Source organism: Diorhabda sublineata, chromosome 3 (genome assembly GCF_026230105.1).
Source record: "Diorhabda sublineata isolate icDioSubl1.1 chromosome 3, icDioSubl1.1, whole genome shotgun sequence".
NCBI classification, from domain to species: Eukaryota; Metazoa; Arthropoda; class Insecta; order Coleoptera; family Chrysomelidae; genus Diorhabda; species Diorhabda sublineata.
In genome coordinates this window covers 6,799,112-6,827,093 of record NC_079476.1, presented here as the reverse complement: position 1 = coordinate 6,827,093, position 27,982 = coordinate 6,799,112, and the positions used below count along the sequence as shown (strand labels likewise).

Below are 27,982 nucleotides of genomic sequence, written 5' to 3'. Positions count from 1 at the left end.
TGACAACACGATAAGTAACGAATGGATAACGAGCAACAAAGTCGTGTCATCGATAGCGTCTCGATTAAAATAAATCGGCAAATTTTATGAAAATAGAAAACTAACAAGTTATGCCTAGAGTTAAAAAATCGGTTGTATGGGAGTATTTTGTTAAAATATATGAAAATGATGTTATTCATTGTGTGGAGTGCCAAATATGCAACAGAAAAATGAAATTCTTTGGGAATACTACAAACTTAAAAGAACATTTGAGGAGGACGCATCCGCGCCACCTGGATGCATCTGAGGCCGAGTTAAATAACACTTCCAATGAAAATGATGGTAAGCAGTGCGAAAATCGATTCATGTGTGAGGGGGCAGTAGAGATTATCGATTTGATTAGTAACAAATAATTGAGTGTATAAAAAATTAGGGATATGAATTCTCTAGAGGAAGTAGCTTTGGTAAATTTATATTCTGAATCTATACACCTATTGAATTTCCTCCATATTGGTCAAAAAATAGTTTATATAAATAATAAAGAATTTTTTTTTAAATTATTATCATATGACTGGGTCTCAATGAAAGGTACATCAATAAACCTACTATGTACAATGCTACAGTTTGAATTTGAAAGTCAACACAAATCTTATGGATATTATTTCTTGGGTTTAATGAAAGAAAATGGTTGCAATATCATCTTATTATTGGCTTATGACAAATATCGTGAGGATAAAATTTATATGCACAATACTTTGAATCATTCACATACCTTACTGCATATAAATTCTTATTAAAAATAATTTAACTTACTATTAATTTTCAAGGATATATATACGTAATATATTCCATATAAGTAATATTCTAGCCTCCATCTTGTTAAAAGTTTATTTTAGAAACTAAATTTTTTTAAAACCGTTTTTAGTGATGCTTTGCAACTAAAAGAAAGCTAAATAATAACCTCAAAGTTTAAAAAAAATTGATAAAAATTCTGTTTAAATAATTATAAGATTTACAGTAGAGCCCTTATCTTTAGATATGAAAACAACAATACCATGATTATTGTTCTGTGATAAATGTAAGAGAGGTGAATTTTGTGTTAAAAGTTCCATTGTCATTTGTCTAGTAGCCTAGAAATATTTATCATGCCTTTATATTATGTGGTAAGTGATTTATAGAGTTACATTACTTCAAAACTACAAATTCCTTACTGTAAAATTGAGACCATTCAAAATGTACCTGTGTCCCCAGTGTAAAAAAAAGACCATTAGCAAAACACTTTTTAAAACTACAATTATTGTTCTACCTTGCTTACTCTTGTTATGTTATCTTAACTTTTTTTGAGTAAGAACTAATTTTTCTTTAGGATACATTCTGTTTATGGATCATCCAAAACCCAAGCGAATTAAGAAAATTAAAGAGGATTTGGGTGATTCTCAGACATGCGAAGACATTGGTGCAGAATCTGAGAGTATCGAAGTAAGTATATAAACTCTATTTTTGTTAATAAAAATGTATATTTATTAAATCTAAGTGTGGGGTAATTTCTTATTTCAAATGGCATTGCTCAACTTTACACTATTACAATATTAATGCCCAAAACTTTTTTTTCATATAGTTTTTAAGTGATATTGTTTCAAAATGGTCTTCCACTAATAAATCATCATCAATAAAGTTATGCATAAATAACCTAAGTTGCTTCTGATTACTTGAGGAGTAATTTCTATCTAATGATTCAGAATTTAAATTAATATAAGGATATAAAATATCGGTTGGTAATAATACTGAACACACTGTTTACCTTCAGTCTCTGAAGATGATAAATTTGCTATTGAAACGAGCGTTAGACAATGTGATTGTTGATGTAGTGCATGTAGAACATTCACACTCCTGAAACAGATACAGTAAATGATTATTACTTTATGTCATAAAGCTAACAAACTATAAAAATTTAATCTTACAACATTAAAAATGTAAAAACTGCAGTTTGAGAAATTATTTATTCTCGAAAAATAATAAATAACATATTCAATAGAATGATAAGGAAATATTATAATCAATTAACAAACAAAATGGAAAATACCTATTCTTATCATTACAAGGACATTTTCAACATAATCAAATTATTTTAGTGAATATTAGATTAAAACATGGAACTGAAGGATATTATAAAATATTTCAGTAGTCTGAAATCTAGAATAACAGTAAATAAATAATATATTTGAGGGTCCTTGTAATGTTGTTTACATGAGACAGACATCACAATATTTGGAAAATAGATTAAAAAGTCATTAATGTTAAACAGAAAAATTAAGTTTCATTAAAAAACCACGAAGTAGCAAAAAATGAACAAATTAAAATTTGTTTAAACTAAGTCAAATACAAAGTAGAATTGTTGGAAATTGTTCATGGACAAAAAAAAGAGTTATTTATAAGTGACCAAAAAGATAGAAGTGATACAAACAAAATTAAATATTCTATATTATAAATTTCATTGCATCTATAAATAATTTAAATTGATACCTACTTCTTTTTCGTATATAAAAATTTGAATTCCTACTATTAAGATTAGAACTTTGTATATTTATATCTAGGCCGCGATCAATCAAAAACGTGTAATTCGACTCGATCAACAAACACGTATTGATAGAAATGAGACCCTAAAATATAACAAACCATTTAATTACAAACATACGATTGAGTAAGGTCAAGATACCATATATTTTGTATATTTTATTCAGCATATAAACAGAAGAGAAAATTGTACTACGATTACAGATAGGTTGTTAGAGGTTAGTATCAACATACTTTTGGTTGTTATTAAATGTGTAATTTGGAAAATACACCCGTGATTTTATTGGAGGCTCCTCACCTCCATTCAACACACGTGGTCAAGAAATGAAATATTTTTATATAATACCATGTACCAACTTGATGAAACAATTTGTTACCTTAAGTCTTTGAGCAGTATTAATCTTAATAGTTGATAAACCCAAGAAACTAAAATTGAATTCTCATTGTATTGTGTAATAAAATAAGAAGTTCCATTGTCCTCCTCCATATCATAAGATCCTAGGTTTTAAAAAAGGATATATAAGGGAATATGGTTAATGCTAGATGCGTAGAGACATTTTAAATTCATATTTTTGTAGGGAAAATGGAATTAAATATATATTGTCAGGTTTAGTCTCATTTGTACGAGGGTTGCTACTTAAGTTTTGAGCTAGACAAATGTAAACAAATATTTATGATTGGATATGGCTTTATTCTTTTTCAAAATATTCTCTGAATGCATCAATGGTTTCGGTATAGAAAAATGTGGATTTCGGGATTTATTTTTGATCTGAGGAAAAATGAACAATTCATTCGATGTTTTAACTGTTGCATTTCTTTGAATTAATTAGTAACAGCTTTTTTATTTGGAGATTGTTAAATTATGTAGTATCCAATGCGAACAAATCATATTGACATCCAAATTTATACTGACATTTCTATTAAACAATCATGTCTGAGTCCGATTATTATATTAATTAAATAAAAAAAAAAAGATTGATGTAGACGTTATTGTTTATTACTATTTATTATTTATTATTATGTATCATTATTTATTACTATTTATTATTAATATTAGTTATGTTGAAATAGTTAAATTCTCAATGCCGAAAGTCATTTAATTTTTTAATCAAGTGATATAATTTCATTTTATGATTAAGATGAATGTCTGAACTATTTGTAAACGACTTAAATAGAACTCGTATGGCAACACGTTCTGAGTATGTTCCCCATTAAAAAATGTCAAACTTTATGATGGCAATTTCAGATTTAACATATCCACCTCAGTGTTGTCATATCTCAAAACTTAAATATATAACGCTCATATACCAATGAATAGTAACAATTTATTAATCTCGCCAGAAAAATTATGGCTACATGATCAGTTTTTAATAATTTCGCAACCTTTTATTGGAGATCTAATTTTTTAAATATACCAAGATCTGATTTCCCTTTTGTCCGTTTTCTTCAATCTTTGCATTGATTTCGATAAATAGATATGGATTCTGGTTCTGGATAATATTTCTTTCTTTGACATTCCCAAACTTCATATCAAGTACATTATTAATTGCAATTACATTTGTTTTTGTTTATGACTTGAATTTAGTGATTGAATATTTTCAGGTTTTTTTCAAACACATTTACCAGTCTTGTTGGTATTGGGAGAGTCGGTCAGGTAAGAAATTGCAAAAAAATAGATTGAGCATTGTGGATGTAGAGGAATTACAGTTTTATGTATCCACTAAAAATCGTATGTCGACTTGCTATAAAAATGATATAATTTGATGGATGAGATGTTTCAGAAGAAAATATCCCACTTTTTTCACTACAAGTCGAAACATTCATAAATATATACATAATTTACTTTTTTATCTCAATACTTCTTTGTAAACCGCTACGAACGGATTGTACATTGATATCAAGAGTTTATTCCCATTCTCCTGACCGACTTTCCATGTATGTTAGATGTATTTTATGTAATTCCATAGTATTTAAGTATACCTATGTGCAAAAGAAATCATATCATTTTTATAGTATTTTGACCATTTTAGCTTAGTTTATATTTAGTTCCAATTACTATATTCTAATGGGTGTATTATCGAACTACATTTGACACTATTACACTTTATTTTTATACATTGGGTCCCTAACTTAAACTGCCAATGCTCTCTTTGTGACCCCTCTTGTGATTATTTAGAAAAATACTAAACAGTTTCTTCCGGTTCAACTTACATCTATAAGTTACTTTTCGAAAAAGTGTTGTCTTCTACTAAAAAGGTTTCCCAGAAATTCTTAATTAACACTAATACCATTCAGTTGATAATTTACAAATAAATGATGCAAAATAAAAATGTAGCATTTCATTAATACAAATATAAAATAGGTGAAAACACAATGAAATAAAACAACTGCCCAAATTGTTCACCTCATTCGTTTACACAAGCCCTGACTCTTTGCAGCATTGATAAGCGCACATTGCGGAAAACATTAGGCGAATTAGAAATTTCTTCTTTTGCTGCATGATACGACCAACAAGGTCCTCATCTCTACCATACCTATGATAGGTAAGAGACTTCATATTCCCCCACAGAAAAAATCAAGGGGAGTAAGATCCGGAGTCCTAGCTGGCCAACCAATTGGCCCATCTCGACCCATCCAGTTCTCTGCCATAAGCGGCACTCGAATTGAGTCATACATTTCCTGAAAAATGTATAAAAGCTCCATCATGCTGAAATATCATATTTTCTCGGTTATAAAGAGGAACTTCTTCCAGATCATGTGGTAATATTTCCCTTGAGAATGTATAAGAAGAATAAATTTCTTCGTTTAATTTTTTACTAAACATTTATGGTCCTATTATGTAATCGTCTACTATTCCAGCCTATAAATTTACAGAAAATTTTTGTTGATATGCATGGGTAAAAGTAACATACAGGTTTTCATCCTCCCGCACATGACTGTTTCGAGAATTAAACATGCCTTCTCTAGTAAACATTGCCTCATCGGTAAATAATATTAATTTAATAAATTCGTCATTATCCCTAGGTTGTTGAAGATACCAATTAGAAAACTCCATGCGAGGCGCAAAATCTCTTGGTGAAACATCTTGTGAATTTATTAGGATACAATAATTGTTAATTTGCGACTCTCCATACAGAGTATCTATTAGTATTCAATCTGTGATTGAGGGATCTCATACTTAACACATTGAGCTCCGGTGCGGTCCATAGGCCCGCAACTGCCCTTTCCCCACTGCCCAGAGCCGTCCTATAGACCGCACGACGTATTTTATTTCGAACCTTCTCCGCGGTCCAAGGGACTATATTTAAATGAGTTTTACAGTTTGGTTGAATCGTCTTTGGTCCTTGAAACATTACCTTACACATGGTTCTTTTGTTTTTTTTTTTCAAGATGTTTTTACTGTACCCTACACAATCTTTCCTTACCTTGTGACTTGGACCTTCTTTCTTCACTGGGCAATGGGTTTTTTAGTTTTGGCGTCTCTTAATCAGCAACAGCCGTAGTTTCTTTCGTCAGTAACTTCTTTGCTACCAACACTGATTGATTGATTGATTGATTGATTGAGAATCAGTGATTGCTATATTCTTTTTTGTTATTCTTTTATAAAGATTATTGTCATTTACCATTTCTGTACCAAATAACAGCTCAGTAGCAATTTTCCTATGCCTCTTCAAAGTCCTTCTCAAAGAAGTGTTCCAGGTTGGCATTTGGTCAGTCAGATCTACAGAAGATTTGCCTTTGTCATAATCGACCACGGCTTAAGGCTTTACAACCATTTCTGATCTTCTATCAATGCTTATTTACTTATCAGCATACTTTGTAGAAAGCATCATTATCCTTCCATTTTAGTATTGTTATTCCTTTATCGTTTTCTTTGCTAGTAATTTCATCTCTTCATCTTCTTTTGAACAATGTCCTTCTGGCTAACTCCAAACTTGTATAATACATACAAAAAACATCATTTTTTGCACTTTTAATTCGAAATAAATCTTCATTATTTTGCCTTGTATCCACACCTCATATGGGCCATGGGGAAAGTTTATCAATTTTGGTTGGGGCTCAACGTGTTAAAGATGGTTGATTCTATATATTATTCAAAACGTTGTTTTCAAAATAAAACAGTACGGGTAGTTCGCGGACGTCTGGCGGTTCTAATATTTTAATTTCTCTCAATCTTCTGACTATACTGGAAAAAATGAAACGGCCCGGGTGATGTCTATGAGGAAACCTTTCTCTATACACTCTGTTCGGCAATCTCGAATTTAGTCTATTTTTTCTGTAAATTAAATGAATATCTGCTAATTCTTCAAAACTGTAATCCATTTTTTATATTTTTTAAATAATTTATCTTGTAATGCACACTTTCACATAAACGTCATAAAAATCAAACTTGAACAATTTCATTTTAACAATACAGTTGTTTCCAAAGTTAAAGTAAATTTGAATTTCTAAGACATCCAATGTTTTCCAAAACATACGCATATAGATGCTGCGAAAGGTCGGGGAGTATTTAAACTAAGGAGCTAGAAAATTTGAGGTTACTTCTTCATTTTGTATGATTTGTTTGTGTAAAATTGTCATCTCAATTGTATTAATGTAAATTAAGAATTTCCGGAAAACAGGCTTAGTGTAGTAAAAGAAAACGGGTAGATTAACGAAAAATTATCATTTTGTAGTACACCATTAACCAATCGATGTAAGTTGATTCAGAGGAAACTGTTTTGTATTTTCTAAATAATCACGAGAGCGGTCACAAAATGATGTTTTTCTCGAAAATGGTTAGTTTTAGCGTAGTCAAATGTCATTACTTTTCATTGAAAAAATGATGGAAGAATGCAAAAATTGAAAAAAAAATTATATTTCATTCAGTGGCAGAGAAATCAGAGCTGGGAAAATAGTCTTCGACCCCTGCTACACACGTCTAGAAAAAACCACAAATCATCCATTCATGTTAAAACAAGTAGTTTATCAACGTGATAATCGTCAAAAAGTTTCAATAACAATCGATCACACCATTTGAAATTTATCAACAAAAAATCGTTTTATTTAACACCCTGAGAAATCCGAGCTGGGAAAAGGGTCTTCGACTACTGCTTCACACCTCTAGAAAAAACTACAAATTATCTATTCATGTTAGAACAAGTAGTTTATCAACGTGATAATCGTCAAAAAGTTTCAATAACAATCGATCACACTATTTGAAATTTATCCACAAAAAATCGTTTTATTTAACACCCTGAGAAATCCGAGCTGGGAAAAGGGTCTTCGACCCCAGCTTCACACTTCTAGAAAAAACTACAAATTATCTATTCATGTTAGAACAAGTAGTTTATCAACGTGATAATCGTCAAAAAGTTTCAATAACAATCGATCACACTATTTGAAATTTATCCACAAAAAATCGTTTTATTTAACACCCTGAGAAATCCGAGCTGGGAAAAGGGTCTTCGACCCCAGCTTCACACCTCTAGAAAAAACTACAAATTATCTATTCATGTTAGAACAAGTAGTTTATCAACGTGATAATCGTCAAAAAGTTTCAATAACAATCGATCACACTATTTGAAATTTATCCACAAAAAATCGTTTTATTTAACACCCTGAGAAATCCGAGCTGGGAAAAGGGTCTTCGACCCCAGCTTCACACTTCTAGAAAAAACCACAAATCATCTATTCATGTTAAAACAAGTAGTTTATCAACGTGATAATCGTCAAAAAGTTTCAATAACAATCGATCACACCATTTGAAATTTATCAACAAAAAATCGTTTTATTTAACACCCTGAGAAATCCGAGCTGGGAAAAGGGTCTTCGACCCCAGCTTCACACTTCTAGAAAAAACTACAAATTATCTATTCATGTTAGAACAAGTAGTTTATCAACGTGATAATCGTCAAAAAGTTTCAATAACAATCGATCACACCATTTGAAATTTATCCACAAAAAATCGTTTTATTTAACACCCTGAGAAATCCGAGCTGGGAAAAGGGTCTTCGACCCCAGCTTCACACTTCTAGAAAAAACTACAAATTATCTATTCATGTTAGAACAAGTAGTTTATCAACGTGATAATCGTCAAAAAGTTTCAATAACAATCGATCACACTATTTGAAATTTATCCACAAAAAATCGTTTTATTTAACACCCTGAGAAATCCGAGCTGGGAAAAGGGTCTTCGACCCCAGCTTCACACCTCTAGAAAAAACTACAAATTATCTATTCATGTTAGAACAAGTAGTTTATCAACGTGATAATCGTCAAAAAGTTTCAATAACAATCGATCACACCATTTGAAATTTATCCACAAAAAATCGTTTTATTTAACACCCTTAGAAATCCGATCTGGGAAAAGGGTCTTCGACCACTGCTTCACACCTCTAGAAAAAACTACAAATTATCTATTCATGTTAGAACAAGTAGTTTATCAACGTGATAATCGTCAAAAAGTTTCAATAACAATCGATCACACTATTTGAAATTTATCCACAAAAAATCGTTTTATTTAACACCCTGAGAAATCCGAGCTGGGAAAAGGGTCTTCGACCCCAGCTTCACACTTCTAGAAAAAACTACAAATTATCTATTCATGTTAGAACAAGTAGTTTATCAACGTGATAATCGTCAAAAAGTTTCAATAACAATCGATCACACTATTTGAAATTTATCCACAAAAAATCGTTTTATTTAACACCCTGAGAAATCCGAGCTGGGAAAAGGGTCTTCGACCCCAGCTTCACACCTCTAGAAAAAACTACAAATTATCTATTCATGTTAGAACAAGTAGTTTATCAACGTGATAATCGTCAAAAAGTTTCAATAACAATCGATCACACTATTTGTAATTTATCCACAAAAAATCGTTTTATTTAACACCCTGAGAAATCCGAGCTGGGAAAAGGGTCTTCGACCCCAGCTTCACACTTCTAGAAAAAACCACAAATCATCTATTCATGTTAAAACAAGTAGTTTATCAACGTGATAATCGTCAAAAAGTTTCAATAACAATCGATCACACCATTTGAAATTTATCAACAAAAAATCGTTTTATTTAACACCCTGAGAAATCCGAGCTGGGAAAAGGGTCTTCGACCCCAGCTTCACACTTCTAGAAAAAACTACAAATTATCTATTCATGTTAGAACAAGTAGTTTATCAACGTGATAATCGTCAAAAAGTTTCAATAACAATCGATCACACTATTTGAAATTTATCCACAAAAAATCGTTTTATTTAACACCCTGAGAAATCCGAGCTGGGAAAAGGGTCTTCGACCCCAGCTTCACACTTCTAGAAAAAACCACAAATCATCTATTCATGTTAAAACAAGTAGTTTATCAACGTGATAATCGTCAAAAAGTTTCAATAACAATCGATCACACCATTTGAAATTTATCAACAAAAAATCGTTTTATTTAACACCCTGAGAAATCCGAGCTGGGAAAAGGGTCTTCGACCCCAGCTTCACACTTCTAGAAAAAACTACAAATTATCTATTCATGTTAGAACAAGTAGTTTATCAACGTGATAATCGTCAAAAAGTTTCAATAACAATCGATCACACCATTTGAAATTTATCAACAAAAAATCGTTTTATTTAACACCCTGAGAAATCCGAGCTGGGAAAAGGGTCTTCGACCCCAGCTTCACACCTCTAGAAAAAACTACAAATTATCTATTCATGTTAGAACAAGTAGTTTATCAACGTGATAATCGTCAAAAAGTTTCAATAACAATCGATCACACTATTTGAAATTTATCCACAAAAAATCGTTTTATTTAACACCCTGAGAAATCCGAGCTGGGAAAAGGGTCTTCGACCCCAGCTTCACACTTCTAGAAAAAACCACAAATCATCTATTCATGTTAAAACAAGTAGTTTATCAACGTGATAATCGTCAAAAAGTTTCAATAACAATCGATCACACCATTTGAAATTTATCAACAAAAAATCGTTTTATTTAACACCCTGAGAAATCCGAGCTGGGAAAAGGGTCTTCGACCCCAGCTTCACACTTCTAGAAAAAACTACAAATTATCTATTCATGTTAGAACAAGTAGTTTATCAACGTGATAATCGTCAAAAAGTTTCAATAACAATCGATCACACCATTTGAAATTTATCGTACAATTTCATTGTACGAAGCTCGACTCCGTACAAGATCGGACTTGGGACGTAACATATATAATTAGACACCTCATTTCGACTTGGTAATTATCCATTAAAAAAAGCTCAACTGTCTGATAGACATGAAACAGTCCTAATGTAATAGTATCTGTATAGGAATTAACTAATTTTCATTTAAAAAATATAAACTTTTCACTAATATTTCGAAAAGTAATGGGAGGACACAATACTTGATCTTCATCACAGACATACAACCAGTAATTAGTAAGAACAATATAAAAAACAGAACTTCACAAAATGAGGGATAATGACATACTAGGTTTAATAACATTTGAAATGTCGAATAATCGCTAGAAAATAATAAAAAAAGGAAATCCGACTGATACTCAGAAATAGAATGGAACATTATTATTGAGAAGAGAGAAGACAAAAGAAAAGAAAAATACTTAATTTAGTTACACAACTATCAGAACAAAGTGCAAACGAAGATTAAAACAACCTTGGTACCAGTGACTATTAACAATTCAAATGTTGAAAAAACTAGACTGCAGAGATCAAAATAAAAATAAACTTGATATGATTATTATATGGAAAGCTTGCAAATACAGGGTGAGTCATGGGGAACTTTATATACTTCAACCATAAGTAGAGTCCCTCAGGGAGGATGTGATGAGGCTAATAAAAAAAATAAAAATCAATTCAGGGATTCCTATTGAATATTGCACCTTGTATAAATTTTTTTTCAAATGCAATAAGTGATTTACAAACTACATAAATAACCAATGAAAACGACATAATTGCGACAATGTTGTATTTTTACGATCAAATCTTATCAAACCATAATGACCTATCACATAATAAGGTGTTACTTTGAATAAATTTCATAAAATTCGATTATTTTATTTGAAATGAATACCTCCATCTTGATCTCCCATTTTGTATTATATCTTATATTATTTTCGATAAATAATAAAATGAATTGATTGAAAAGTCAAATCTCATATTTGTGTTGATGTGTGGTGTTCATTGTAAATGATAATATTTTTTTGTGAGAGAATAATGAAGGATGTTTCAATAAAAGCGCACGATTTAATTGCGCGCCTTGTTCGCCAGTCATAATGTCATATGATTATCACATGACAGATCGAGTGTTGACGGAGTTAACAGTTAGTTAATATGGAGCATTACACTGTAGAACAACGTGTCCTGATTGTCAAAATGGTGAAAGTTTAATCGCCATTATTCGTAAATTCGTAAAACGTCACAGCAGTTCGCAAGAATGTGACAGAAAGGCCAGAGACGTCAGTTCCCAATCGGGCACAAGAATTGGATGTTTGAACAAGCACTTTTCAGTGCTTGTTCAAATTTTCACTAAAGGTTTACATCTGCATGCCTACAAAATCCAACTGACTCAACAACTTGTGCCACTAGACCATGAACAACGAAAAAAATTCACCAATTGGATCCTTGAGCAACCTGCTGATTTTGCAAACAAAATCACAAATGATTCATCAGAAAGAAATGTTATCGTGCTATGATAACACAGTTTCTTGTGTCTCATTTGGAAGCTTTTGATCTTGACGACATGTCATACCGCCCGTAGAGCATTGACGATCTTGCACGAGTTCGCTCCTGGTTGTCATCTCCCGATTCGGTGACCAGAATTGGCCTCCGCGCTCTTTCGATTTAACGCCTTTACACTATTACTAAGCCTGCGACCATCGTAGCATTGGGAGCCGAAGTTACACGCTGTCAATGAAATAGGGTAGGAAAATATAGTGAGATACATAAAAGCACAAAGACTCAACTGGGCTGGGCATATAATGAGAAGAAAATCAATTGAAATGATCAAAAGAATAACGTAATAGACACTATTATGGCCAACGAGAAGAGGTAGGCCGAGAAAGATTTGGAGAAATGAAATAGAGGAGGATATAAGAGCACTTAATATAGAGAACTGGAGGGCAAAATGCCGGAACCAAAAGGAATGGAAAGTAATAACAAAAACAGCCAAAACAAACGATAAACTATAAAAAAAATAGAAAACGAGGAGTAATCTTCATGATGATTATCAATGAAATACCGCCACATTTATTCAATAATGCTTTTGACAATAAAGGGAAACTCTAAAAAGTTTGGCGTTGACCGTTTAACGCCACATCAGTTTGCAACCACAGATTATGCCGACATCATTTTTGTTTATTGGTTTTGTAATGGTAATGGTAGAGCTGCTGCAACATTCTGGTCAGTTTTGGAAGTAATGGAAGAAAAGAACGACATGTAGATGGAACGAACATTATTGACGCTGTTGCTATGAACCCTACAATAAGAACTACACAAATAACTTAATATTACTCAAACAAAAGTAAGTAGAGTCTTACAAAAAAAATCCTCATATTCAATTGGTTAAACGGCTACATCCTGGAGATGATATCCACAATTTAGAATTTTTTAGATGAATTAATAATCATCGACCAACGCTGTACATGTCACTATTTACAAATTAAGCCCAATTTATAGGAGATGGGATAAATAATTCCCGTAATTCACATGAGTCGACAGAAGAAAACCCCCATGCTATTCGAGAATGTTCCCAGTTTCGATTTACTGTTAACGTATTAATTGATGTCATAAATGACTAATTAATAGGTCGTTTCTACAAAATATTTTACCGAATTTACTTGCCCACGCGAACGTTGTTATCCTATTGTAGATGTTCAGCATGACGGGCCCCCACTTTTTACTGACAATCAGACGTCTAAATAATGTTTATGGTAACTGGTGGATAGGACGTGAAGGTTCTATTTCTCGCAAGATCCCATGATTTCAATCCCGTTAATTACCATTATTATTATTTGAAATCTCTTTATTTACTATTTCATTTCCTAATAACAAATCATCTAAAGATATATACGTAATACAGGGCTTTTAATAAAGGTCCCTAAAAGTTCCTTTTTTTAAATTTTGCTTCAAGGATTGTATGATTTTTATTTATTTTACCACATTGCCGCAAACTTTTAATTTGACTATCGTGTTCAGAAACCCTTTTTTTCATTTGTTTATGACTGCCAGATGAAATTAAACATAAGTTGTATCATTGGAGATGAAAATTATCACATTAAGCTACTTTTTTCTCTGAAAAAACTCTCAGTGGTTACAATAGTCATTATCATCGTCATATCATCATTAGTACACTTCTTTCTAACACTTCCCTTGACCTCAATTCCCAAGAAAATGTGTGGATATCCTTAATATACGAATATTAGATAGTTTCAATATGAAGCAGAAATAAATATCACCGTCATTGAAACCTGGGACTTGTTACTGATGCCCTCCAATAATTGGTAAATGATATTCCAAATTATATACAAACTTGACTATTAATGGTAGTGACTTTATTTCGATGAGAAACTTTCCCCGGTATTTTTTAACACATTCAATTTTGATTTCTGTTCACTTAGCAGGGAGTAAGTTATTCCTTTTACCATAAGTATTTTTGTAGAGACTATCTTAATAGGTATGGAGGGTATGGGGGCTTAACTTAAAAACTGTCCGCTTGTAGAAGGTAAACTATAAATCAAAATTTGACCAGATTGGCGCTCCTATCGGACGAGATATCATATGAACTTGGTTATTTTATGTAGATTGAAGTATGCAATGCTAGAAAATTTAGTATTTCAAGTGACTAGAGTCCTTAACCTTCCATTGGGCGCGCGGGTATTTCTAACGTATTTGGTCGCGTTGTATCTAGCAGATACATATATTAAATAATTTTTTTTTTGTTATTATTTTTAATATATTAATACAGCAAATTTTATATGAATACTTCTTTTCTCCACTTTTAACATTTTTGCAAGTAAAAAAATTATTTTATATGTAAAATGTGTAAAATTTTAATTAGGTTATCGCCAGAACTAGGTTTAAAGTTACATTATTTATTCAAAGTATTTTACAAACTTATAAAATTAATCGGAGTAATCACCCTTTTTTAATTTCTTTATTATAACATTTATTACAAATCATATTTGTATAGAGTTTTATACATAAACGAATTCCACGTTTTTTACAACAATATGCAGACAGTGACGTTTTCTTATTTTCTACCAAGCATGGTTCGCATCGCTTTCTTTTACTTGGTCCAGGTGTTGCCTCTTGAACTTCTTGTTGTGCTTTCAAGGTTTTGTAATTTTTGAGCAAATCTTTGGTTTGTCGTGGAAGACTTTTTATTTGAGCCCTCACTTTTAGTTGTTCGTCTAGCAAGGCTAGTCCTAATTTTTTCATATATTCTCTTCTTGTGACAAACGTATTTTTGTTTCCAAGAAATATCACCCGTGAGTTGATTTCAGCTACGTTCAGTAAATGGTAAAAAATTACTATAGGCCACCTCTTAGTTGATCTAGCAACATTATAAGTAGCGCCAAGCTTGTCGACCACATCAACGCCGGATTTTGTGTTGTTATAAAATGATATTATTTCTGGCTTTTTCGAAGCATCTTCTTCCACTTCGTTCGACGCCACATGCAACCTGGAAATAAGGACTACGGTTTTTCCTTTTTTCGGGACATATGAAACTAACGTTTCATTTTTTGTATACCCAAATGAACAAGTAAACACTTGAAAACAATAAAATTTACGTTTGAATAATTACAAAACGTCAAAATGAACGAGAACTTATCCCAATTAAATCTGACTATAAACTGCCGCTTGGTCGCGCTGTATCTAGCAGATACAAATCCGGCGGTCGAACGGGTTTAGGGTGGCCAGGGGTTGTAAAAGTGAAATCAGCCGATTGTACTTCTAGGAAAGGCTTCGAGATACATCTGCCGAGAACTACTGCAAATCTCCATTTTCTAGAGCTATTACATAAATAAATATTTAGCAAAAAGTTAGCCATGTATCTCGTAGATACACGCGCGACTAATGGAAGGTTAAATAAATATTGGTGTACAAAATCTAAACTATTCACGTAGTCCAAAATAATTTTGTAAACTTAACCCAGAAAAGTTACTGTGAGATAACGCTGAATGTTAATTAATTATTATGAATTTGTAAGAATTTTTGCAAGTAATTATGAAGTATCATTTATCGATTTACACTCATGCTATAGTAGCGCCTCCCTAACGTAAACGATTTGATGGAGACTTTCTGTAGTTATGAACTTACAATCACAGTGACTTTATTTCGATGGAACATACTGTTTATTCACCTATTTTCATGAAAAATCTTACTTGATGAAAAACTGACAAAATATTTTTGTGTTTGAATGGCATAATTTGAAATATTTATCTTATTAATTTCAAATTTTTCTGTTAAATGAATCAAGGAATGCAAATCTGAATTTTAATACCTTCATTTTAAAAAAGAAGAAAACCTTTAATCAGACAAGAAGTTGAATAATTTACATAAGCATTTCAATATATTTTATGAATATTGTCATCAATTGAATGTGCTTAATTTTAGGTATTCTCTCACCCTGCTTGATAGGGGATTATATATATAAAAAATACTCGTTTACATATTATTGATATTTATCAGTAAAATGATAGATCCATAAACGTCCCTTTCTTTTCATATTTTGACCCTAAAGTTCCTTTTTTTTTGAAAAAGTTTTGTACTAAAAGTCCTTCATTGTCACTGGTGTGAAATTATCCCTGAAAAGCAGATGAAAAACATTTTGGCACGATTGAAGCAAATGGTTTACGCAGAGAATATTAATAATAGGAAATAATTAGATGAAATGAAATTATATTTTTTTCTAATACTATTAGAAACGATCCCCAGAGTATCCATAATTCAATACGGCAATTCGGAATCTGCTTTAAATTATTTTCATTTTTTTTTTTCAGTTCTTATGTGTTTGTAATCATCAACTTAATCCAAATTTAAATGGATTTAAAATAAAGTCGACTAAATTAACTAAATAAATTAATATTGAGTTAATAGATTAATGATTATAATTTTAATTATAAGGATAGATCGGAAAATTTAATTTTAATGATATTGAATATTTGAACGGTATGTTCGGTTAAAGATCCGCGGTATGCGATCTTATTCGTGGTTACTAGCTTAAATAGTTGATGAAGACTAACTGTTTGTCGAAGACTGACTCGAAGTTACCATCTTTCGTCATGATTTATATTTAATGGGTAAGGTGGTGCTTAGAAAAAAAGAGAAAGTTGGGACGAACGACCATCTTCTAAAATATGAGTCAAAACACGTCAAGTGTACCCCCCTTCTACTTCTTGATGATAGAAAACTGTTAAATTCGAAATTTTTAAAACCTGTTTTGAGGGATTATATCTTTAGCTGGGAAAACCCAGGGTAATAAAATTATTAAATAAATGTTGCAGTCGAAGAGTTCCCAGAAAGGGATTAAAAATGCCTGAGTAGAGTTTTAGGTACATTCTGTATAAATGGTTTACAATATGTTGATCACTATACGGTACGAATAAATGTTTACTTAAAATACTTTAGTTATGCGGGTATTACAAACTCAATTCGTAAGTAAAATTTTCTAAAATGAAATAAAACTGAATATGAAACACTTTACAAGAATTTACATGTCTCAACATTATGTATGCGTCTTAACTAGATAATTTTAGTTATTGTTTTAAAATTGTTGCTCGTTATTGTTACTTGTTACTGTTTTTGGTTGTTGTATGTTTATAAAGTTTGATAAGATTTGATCGTTTACTAAAAATTGAATAAAAATGCGAGAACTTTGTCGCATATGTCGTTTTCATTGGTTATTCACATAGTTTGGAAATCACTTATTACATTTAAAAAAAATATTCATTATATTCGAAACCATAACTTGATTTTTCTAAAGCCGGTAGAGACATTTGTCATATTTATGGGCAAACTCTTCAAATAAAGTTGTCGCCAATGTAGTCTAACCGTTTAGTAACAATAGAGTACAAAGCAGACCTTGAAACTTCTGGAAATTCTGTACACAAAGCAGTAATGGTGAATCTGCGGTTTTCTTTAACCATGCTGTCAACTCGTTGAACCAGGTCATCTGAAAAGACAGATTTAGTCCTTGACCCCCTTCATCATGCACATCTATAAACTTTCCGCGTCATCACTAATGAAGTTTTCCCCATAAATACGACTCATTCTCCGATGGATTCCTGCAGCATTACGGTCTTCAACCTGTAGAAAACGAATCACAGATGGCAATTCACATTTGACGGGTGCATCATTAATAGCGGACATATTTACGTGGCTGTAACACAACGCCAACTGACACCTGAATGTCAACAATGGCGGAGTGTGTAGTGAAAGAACTTCGCAGTCGCCTACAGCGCATTCCCGCTTTCTTCTGCCTGCGTAGCATCTGTACGTATCGATCGGAGGTTGAAAAAAAACGGCCTTCGTATATCTTCAGCCAATGTGGTATCCCAGTCATATAGATCACAGAACAAAATTCAATAGAGATAAAATGAAGAACGGCTGGATCCATAACAAAAAAAAGATGTTTCTCGGCTGGCAGATATAAAATAGACAAAAAGATGACTGAATAAGATATTGGTACTTTGGAAACTGTGGAATTGGAGAAAAAGAGAAAGACCATGATTGTGAATAATTCAGGGTGTGACATCAGAAACTAAGACTCATATTCAAAGGAAAAAATTGATTTTTCGTCCCAAAAATATTTTTTAAGTGGCATTATTTAACTATTTCTTATTATTTATCACGACTTTGTGGTTTCCTTACCTTACCTAGTATGTACTGCAAATCCTTCGTAAAAAAATTTAGGACTGTTTCAAATATATCACCCTGTTTCAATACTTTTTGGTTTTGTTATCTTTAAAGACTTTAAAGTAGATACAAATAAAATTGTTTCCAATGTTCCCAAAAGTAATTCAATTTGTTTTTTTTTCTTAGTTACTTTACCAAACTTATTTAGAAAACAAATATTTTTCGTAGTGGATTTTCTATAGATAACATTCAGAAAATTTACCTGTTTTATCTATCCCATATTACAGAAAATGAAACAGCACTTCTGTTTGTCACAGATGGAAAATTCCTCGAAACTGTGGTGAGAATAATACACTAGAGAAAGAATAGGCTATTTAAAGTAGAGACAAAATACTATTGATCCAGAAACTTCCATAGTACTACTAATTAAACTAATATTGAATTGAACTTTTCAGCTTATTCAACCCGAGGCCTCAATCACCATCAAAGAAAGTGCGTTTGGAGAAAGGGATGCGTATACCGTTAGTATATCCAGACGAGAGGTGAATCCAGATAGTATTTCTCATCTAGGATCCGACGATTTTGCTAAAGTACTTGAAAGTGGAGTGTATATTGACAAATCCTTGTTGATAGAAGAACTTTTTAAATACGATTGTGTCTTACTAACGGCTCCGCGTGGATTTGGAAAATCTACAAATATGGATATGGTAAGTAAGCATTTATTTATTACTATGCTAGGTATCTATAATTTATAGTGGAATAAATACTGAAAATTATTAATTAAAATACTATTATAGGGGTTGCCGAAGACTTTCATCTAAATATTTTATTTCCACCTCAATTCCTTCAAAACTAGAACTAGCTAGTCAGTCAATTCAGTTATAGGCACTTCAAATCCTTTAGAAAATTACGGCTCCAAGTTCAATAAAGTAGGCAACATATTAACAATCATAGCCCGCAATAGTCAGTAACAGAAATATGCCCAGAAGTAGAAGACATCTTCATCTGGAAGCAAGATTTGCTATTCAAGAAGAATGCCTGCGTCCACACTCTACTAACCACTTCAGAAAACCAGTGCCTATTTCCAAAAAAAAACGAAACCTTAGTAGAAAAACTACACGGAGAAGAAATTTTAATGATTCCAGTTGGAAAAATTACTGTAAAAACCATCTGCAAATTGAACAATCTGTTTTTCATCGAGTTGTCTACCTGTCCGGTAGAAATTGATGGATAATTATATGGAAAAGAAAAGAAATCCGACCAACAATACGTCCTAAATATACTAAAAGTATATTTACCTGTAGAAACTAAAAAAACAATATCAAACCTACAAGTGCAGAGAATCAATTTTGAAGAAATAAAAAGTGTTCAAGTTCAATAATATTAAGTTTGACAAACTTTAGGAACAATCAAGCAACCATCTCTATTGGCTATATTTGATTCCTGTTTTCATCTTACTAGTCATTACAGCTATTCTTTGGATGAAGAGAAAACTCAGAAAAACTGTGAACCCAGATTTTCTGAACTTGTGGAGGGAGGAGTTGAGTAATCCAAAACAACCCTTATCACTGCGGTGCCTCATTATCAATTACTTATTTATTTATTTTCATTTATCATTACTATAAATTGTTTGTATTTCATATATACGAGGATATATTGAAAAATTCTTAGCATACTGTTTTGGATATTGAGCTGCTGTTGATACCTATTGTCTTCGTAGGTGGATAGTCACGCCGTTGTCGTGTTGTGATGTCTCGCTCAGTCTTTTTTTCCTTTAAACTGTTCTTGTTACTTTTAAACAAACGTCAGAAAACAAATATCAATCAAAATATTTTATTACACAACATATTCTCCTCTTAATTGGATACATTTATCACAGCGAACCTTCAACGTCTCTCGACCTTTCAAAAAAAATTGTTTCTTTTTGCTCTGCAAACCAGACCTCCGCAGATTTTATTACCTCCTCCTTGGAAGAAAATTTACGACCTGTTAAACTTTTCAGTTGAGGAAACAGATGATAGTCGGTCTGAGCCAAATTTGGTGAATAAGAGGGGTGTTCTAGTAATTCAAACCCTAAATCACGAATTTTTTACATGGCAACATGAGATTTGTGTACAGGATCGTTATCCTGCAAAAACAAAACACCTTTGGATAGATTTCCTCGTCTTTTCTCTTTAATTTTTCCCATAGAGCGGTCAGTAATGTCGAATAGTAATATCCAGTTATTGTTCTACCCTTATCCAAAAAATCAATAATGATTAGTCCGTGGCAATCTCAAAAAACTGAAGCAAGAACTTTTCCAGCAAATTTTTCGACACGAAACTTCTTAGGACTTAGAGAACCAGAGTGTCGCCATTCCATCGATTGTTGCTTTGTTTCTGGATCGTAGAAATGTACCCAAGTCTCATCGATAGTAATAATTCGGTTTAAGAAGTCTACATCGTTTTCAAATCGAGCACAGATCGAACCCGATGATTCTACCTTTGCACACTGTTAGTCAACATTCAAACATTTGGGGATCCATTTTGTTGCAGCAATTTTTCTCATGTCCAAATTGACGTGAACTATATGATGAACGCGTTCGTATGAAAGATTCAGTGCTTCAGATATCCGTTTTAGCCCAATTCAACGGTCTGATAAAATCATGTCATGAACTGCATCGATATTTTCGCGGATTGACACAGAAACTGACCTTCCCGATCGATCATCATCTTCAATGGAAAATTTACTTCTTTTGAAGCTTGCAGTCCAATTCTTCACGGTCGCATACGAAGGACATTGATTACCAAGGGTATTAAGCATATCTTCGTAAATCTGCTTACCTCTTAACCCTTTTAAATACAGGTACTTGATGATAGCTCGATACTCCAATTTTTCGATTATCGCAATTTCGGTGGATATCTTTTTTCGTTTAATTTATTGCGTAACTCTGGTTTACTTTTTTGACGTCAAACTTTACACCGAAACTTCTAATAAGTTATTGTTCGTTGCTATGGTGACGCAATATTTTGTTTATGAATGGAACTGGTCTCTAGGCTAACTAGATATCAATACATCCTCATATTTCATATTATTATTATAATTAGAAATCTGTTTTAACTAGAAAAATTAGTTTTTACATCTCAAAAATATGTAGCAGTCATCAATAAAATTATCCCTAGTTGCATTAAAATTTATAAAATAAAACTATACATTTTACTTAAATTATTTAGATTCTTTTTAAGCATCATAGCTTTCTCGTTTTTATGTATGTGATCCATTTCTAAAAATTTCCTTTTCCGTGTATTTGATTCCGTTTCAAGCAAGTTTCGTGGTTCATTAATGCAGTTTTATTTTTCTTATCGTATTGATGGCCTTTTAATCTATTTTCCAAATACTGAGATGTCTGCCCTATGCAGACAGCGTCACAACCATTACAAGGTACTTGATATATAATATTCGGGTGTAAGATTCAAATGTAGTGAAATATTTGAATAATATATTATGTCCTTTATGTCTTATACTAATATCATATTTATTAAAAGTCCTTGTACTACATATGGCGAGAAAAATTTCTGTTTTGTTTCTTTATTGTAGTATCTATTTATCCTCTTCTTAAATATGCTATTTATCATTTTCTCAGGATAATTATTTTCTTTCAATGCACTTTTTGTTTTTTAAATAGCTGAGTATCTGAATTCGGGATCTGATAGTTGGATAGCTCTATCAGCCAAACTTATAATTAGATACTGATTTTTTGTATGACATGAATTGAAGTTCAAATATCTTGAGGACCAAGTTGGTTTCGTTAATCATTCTCTTCTTAATTTATTGTTATTTTTATGTAATATGAAGAAATTTAATTTTATGACTTTTTGTGATAAAAATTGAATTTTTTATCTGTTTGATGTTTTGATACAGCAGTAATGCAATCATCTACATAACGAAATTAAATTAAATATTAAATTTCCTCAAGATATTCCATTGTGCTATAACACTTGATATGGAAGCTCTCATAGCACAACTATCAATTTATTTATATACTTCATTCTCATATTTGAAGTAGATTGTTATAAGTGTTAGTTCTATAGCTTTGATAAATTCGTTTCGATGTATGTCTGTGTATTCTTTAATTTTACCCATTGTTTCTCTAATTTATCTTTCACAATTGTAATAGGAATATTTATATATGTATATATAGAAATTCCATCTAATGAAATAAATACATATTTCATACTATATGGCACAAAAGGTTACGCCGCAAATTGGAAATGGCTCTGCAAAAACAATATTCCCAAATCCTAAAGTCCCACCTGTCAAATAGATATTTCAGAGTCAAGCAAGACGAATTGTATTCTGATTTAAAAGAAACCAAGGCAGGAATACCCTAGAGTAGCGTACTTAGTCTAGTGCTCTATCTGTTATACAGTAGTGACATCTCTGAAATTGAATGCCACACAATAGCTACTTTCGCCGATGACATGGCAGTTATGGTCGTAGAAGATACCCACGAAGAAGCTGCTGAAAAGTTCCAAACATCTATTGACCAAATTAGCAACTGGACCAAAAGATGGTATTAAATTTAATGTAACCACAGCGGCTTGATAGAGTGTCACATGACAGTGTCCCCATGTTTAACCCAAACTATGTCACAAAATAAACTATTTCTGTATTTTTTTTTGAGCTAAAAATACTATTAACCCCTAGAAAAGTTTTCGATTAAGTATGAATGAATAATGTTAATATTCCTTGTGCTTGGCAAAATATCTGGATATAACTATCGATGTGAGACTCGCTGGAAAGTCCATTTTAAAAAGAACGTGAAGAGCTTGATATTAAATATGAAAAGATGTATTTGCTATTAGGACGAAGTTCCAAGTTATCCACTTACTACAAACTGATTCTATAAAAACAAATATTGAAACCTATTTGAAGTTATGGCATACATCTCTGGGGTTGTGTCAGTTTAAGTAAACTCACAATTATTCAACGGTTCCAGAATAAGATACTAAGGAACATCACCGATGCATCCTGGTACTGCCAAAACAATCACATCCATCGGGATCTTTAGATGTAGACGTGAACATCGGCAGATTCATCATTTGAACGTCTCATAGACAACACGAAGAGAAGAGATAGCAGAGCATAGTGCGGATAAATGTAACACACTGATTTTAGTGTTATTAAAACATTAGAGCCCAAGGTCCAATGAGTAAGACCCTAGTTTTAATTTCTCCAACCTTAGTAATTTAGGTTAGAATAATTTTGCTCGATGATCTCTTTCTAATCAGAGAGTAATATCACAAAACATTCCTCTATGGGGGTGTTAAAAAAATATCTGTCAGGAGTTTTTATATTTTTTCCTTTGAAATCCCATGTGTTTTGATATATTATCTTTTTTGGTATAATGTTTTTACAAAATAATTAGATAATGGGGCGAGAGAAGTTTGAATACTTCGACCAACTGTTTCGATACAATTCAACCACGAAATGTTTAAAAAAAACATACATTCAATTTTTAAAAAAAACTGAATCAAATACAAGAAAAAGAGAAATTTTAGAAATGGTTCACATTCATAGTAACGAAAAAAGTATCAATGATAAAAAATACCTAAATAGTTTAGGTGAAATTTATAGTTTTATTTTATAAATTTCAATGCAACTACGAATAATTCGATTGATGGCTGCTACATATTTTTGAGATGTAAAAGCTAAGGAAAAGTTAATTTTTCTAGTCAAAATTATTGTGATTTTATTTTTATTTTGATATTCATGATGACAATTTTTACATGTTATTTTAGAATGATTTTTATAGAAAACAAATCTAAAATCAAGAACAATTATCACAATATATAAAAAAGATCTAAGAAGTGAAAAAGTTGAAGAATAATAATTTATCATTTTTTTTAGGTAAGGCGATTTCTAGAAATAGTAACAGGAGAAGATGGCTATCCAAAAGACATAAGAACAACTTACAATTATAAACTATTCAGAGAATATGAATTACAAATAACAAAACATCCGAAATTCTGTAAAGATCACATGGGCCAGCATCCTGTTATGTTCATAAATTTTCAACCGTTAAGTATTTTGAATGATTTTGATGACATGGTATCAAAATTCAGAACAATATTAAGGAAAACCTTCTCATCTCATCAGTATCTCATGAAAAGTTTAGGACTTTTGATGAAATCAAGTCACGAACATTTTCAAAAATACTGCGACCCCAGTGAGAATTTAGAACTAACATTATCAGAAGTTGAAACAGGTTTTATTTATTTATCTGAACTGCTTTTTTTACATTTTAAAAAACCAGTTATGATTTTAATAGATAATTACGACGCGTATGTCGATAGTTTAATGTTTAAGAATAATCCAGATACTGTTAAAATTCTCGAATTTATCCATAAAATTACAACAAATTTAGTTAAGTCTAATCATTATGTAGATAAGGCCTTCCTAACTGGAGTTTTCCCAATAGCAAATTCAGGTATATTCACAGTAACGGCTAATATAAAAAGTTTTCATTTTCTCGACAACCACAATTATTGTAAATATTATGGTGTAACGACTGATGAGTTAACAGAAGTTTTGAAAAAGTTCATTATGGATCCTAACGAAAGGGAAAAATCCGAGCGGATAATAGCCGAATATTACGGCGGATACATAGTACCCAGTCATAATATATCCATTTGTAACCTTTGGTCAGTTTTAAATTATTTAGATAACAAAAGGGTACCGCTTAATTATTGGTGCCAATCTGAACATTATGATTATTTCAAAATTTTATTTTCTTTAAAAGATATCGCCGACGAGATCCAACAATTGTTATTGGGTTTATCGAGATGCACTGACGTTTCTAAACCGTTTACTAACCTAAATTTCGAAACTTTAAATAAGATAATAAACGGCGAAGATACGTGGGGATGCGCACCGATGTTAATCTTGAAACTTCTCTACCATCTAGGTTATTTGACTTACAACGAAAGTTTGACATTTGATCAATCGGAAGTTTGCTTAAAAATACCGAATTCCGAGGTGCGATTGGAATTCGCGAGAATCCTCAAAGATACATATATAAGGAAATATTTATTTAAAGAAAAATACATAAGAGCTTTACACAATTCAGCCAATTCTTTTACGGTATCTTCGTTCGATACTGTGAAATTCGAAAATTTTTGTAAAAATCTCAACGACCTGTTTTCGAGTTCCAATTATTTTGACGAACCAAAAGATTCCAACGACGTTCAGAACGTATTGTTCACAATATTGGCTAGTAAATTTTGTATAACCCAAGCGGAAGTCTACAGAAGTAATTTGAGTAATACTGTGGATATATTGACGGTAAACGATTCTGGTGTTGGCATATTTTTAGAAACGCGAATTCTATATCCCGAACGAGAAGAGACTGACAAAGATGTTGCTACTACAGCGCACAAACAAATATTAGAAAAAAAATGCTGTGAATATTTCGATAGGAACTTCGAAGCTACTATGGGAAAGATTTGTATTGGTATTTGCGTCGATGATAATAAGAAAATTAGTATCGCTTATTCTTATAACTTTCAAGTTGAAGATGATATCGAAGTTTCGACTTTTTTATCTGTTGTGTAAATACCATTTTTTCTCTGTAATATATTTGTCCGCCATTTAATTGTAGTTTAATTTAATACTAGGATTATAAAAAACCCAGAAATGAATTGGTTGCTGTTTGTTTGCAATTTGTCTAGCCAAAATTATTACTTTCCATACCGATACAACTTCATTTTTCTCATCTTTGTCAAGTTAATATCTAATGAGATAACTAGGATTTTGTATTCAATTCGACTATTGATATAGTTTAGAGGAAAACCCCGGAAGTTCATAAAAAAGAAAGAACATACATAATACTTACAGGGTTCCTACACGTCTTGGAAAACCTGGAATTTAGGATTTCTAGTTTTTCTTACTTCAAAAAGTTTGTATGTTTTCTTTTTCAAGCTATATCAATATGTTATCATTTTACTTCTCAATAAAATAATGAATTTTTTGGAATATAGGTTAATTTACTGCAAATTCTTAGTTTTAAGAAGGGTGATTAGTTGGGTGACCAGCAGAATTATGTTTGTGAAATCAGTTTGCACTCATTTTTTGTGTTACCTAAAGAAAGTCGTTTAAAAATGCTGAGCGTAATTCTGTTGTAGTAGTGGTTTATAGTTTGCAGTGTTTAGTTGATTTTTGATCGAATAGAAGTTGGCTTAAACATATACATAGTTTCGATTTCGTATTTTATTTTGTAACATGCTTGTTTCGTTTCTCCCAACATTTCTTTGTTCACGTATTGTATCTCGGTAGTTACTTTTATTTTAAATATTGAAGTTCAAGTTTTGGAAAAAATTAATTTGTTGTCTACCTCCCACTCCTTTTCAATAAAATCTCGTATCTATTTTAAACATCCTCTATCTATACTCTACAAGTGAAAAATCAAAACAAATGTAGTAAAATTTGTGATGATATTATTCTTTATATTCCCTGTTCTATAGCTGACAGGTTGGAATTTGACCACCAAAGACCCAACTGGTACACCACCATCAACACACCAAATTACCTCAACAACTTGGAATTCAGTTAAGGGCTGCAACCATCCCGTCATTTCTTAAATAAGTCCCAGTTTTTTTCTTTGATATCTAGATACTGAATACACTACCACTACACCAACACTCATAACTCATAATTACAGTGTCTAACGCGCGGTTCGATAAACAGTTTACCTTCAGGCTCTGAAGACGATAATTTGGCTATCTGTGTAGTGGTAGTGTAAACAGTGTGTTCAGTATGAAAATCACCAACTGTTCTAGAAATTTAGTTGATATATAGAGTTTTCAATTTATAACTACTTTTGTTCATTGTGCTTTCTTGGATACGCAGTTAATGCGAATTTTATTATTTCCTAAAACCCATTTTATTGTTCTCATAAATAAATATTAATTTGGAGAGTTGTGATCGGGGATAGTTTGTTTAGTTTTTATTAATATAATTCATAAGCTCATTCGCCTTTCCTTTTATTCACTTTTAACTTCGTTTGTTTAAAGCTGCTGGCGTAAAATTTAATATTAATTGTTAACCCCATTTAAGTACCAGTTTTTTATATATGTTAACTGAGACTGAATACCACTTCCCGTGGAAGAGTCTCCAGCCGGGAAGGTAACGTGACTATTTTATTTTAAACCAGTCAATTACATTGTAATCCTGCATTTCAATGCCCGAGCATAGCTCTCGCAACTTACATAGTTCGTTGATGTATAATACAAATAGAAAATGTTCTAAGACAGTACCTTGTGGTACGCCTGTAGTGATTTTACGATTTTCACTTTTGATTTCATTTGTAATTTGAAATAATGCTTTTATCATTTGCTTTGTGAATTATTGTGTTTTATTATATTAACGTTTTCAAGAGCTTTAGGCTCTATCGATTTTTTATATATAGATTAAAAATATGAGCCAAAATTTCTGAAATATCAGATATATTTTTTAATACTCTATAACATATATATTATCTTCTCTACTTCTGTCTCCCGTTATTCCGGATCACATGCTGAAAATTTACTATTCCGATCCGTTTACTATGATTACAATTATTCACTG

General features: G+C 31.7%; 1 protein-coding gene across 6 annotated transcripts; it reads left to right on the top strand.

Annotated features, from left to right (window-relative positions):
* The first annotated feature begins 1 nt into the window (after nucleotide 1).
* LOC130441795 (uncharacterized) lies at nucleotides 2-26,012 on the top strand. Of its 6 annotated transcripts, none has more exons than XM_056775588.1 (5): nucleotides 2-321; nucleotides 1,346-1,458; nucleotides 4,156-4,207; nucleotides 18,835-19,086; nucleotides 24,269-26,012. In XM_056775588.1, the coding sequence occupies exons 1-5, from the start codon at nucleotides 310-312 to the stop codon at nucleotides 25,970-25,972; spliced, it is 2,133 nt and encodes a 710-aa protein (XP_056631566.1). In that variant the 5' UTR covers nucleotides 2-309; the 3' UTR covers nucleotides 25,973-26,012. The 6 variants fall into 6 exon arrangements, with proteins under 6 accessions (XP_056631566.1, XP_056631563.1, XP_056631564.1 ...); XM_056775586.1 differs by having other exon boundaries at nucleotides 281-443; XM_056775587.1 differs by lacking the exon at nucleotides 2-321 and adding an exon at nucleotides 575-1,142.
* The last annotated feature ends 1,970 nt before the right edge of the window (nucleotides 26,013-27,982 follow it).

Excerpts from the sequence above, each read along its gene's own strand:
- LOC130441795 (XM_056775585.1), top strand. The coding sequence starts at position 111 with ATGCCTAGAGTTAAAAAATCGGTTGTATGGGAGTATTTTGTTAAAATA. Across the intron at positions 322-1,345 it reads CACTTCCAATGAAAATGATG|GATACATTCTGTTTATGGAT; the intron begins GTAAGCAGTGCG and ends ATTTTTCTTTAG. Across the intron at positions 19,087-24,268 it reads AATCTACAAATATGGATATG|GTAAGGCGATTTCTAGAAAT; the intron begins GTAAGTAAGCAT and ends CATTTTTTTTAG.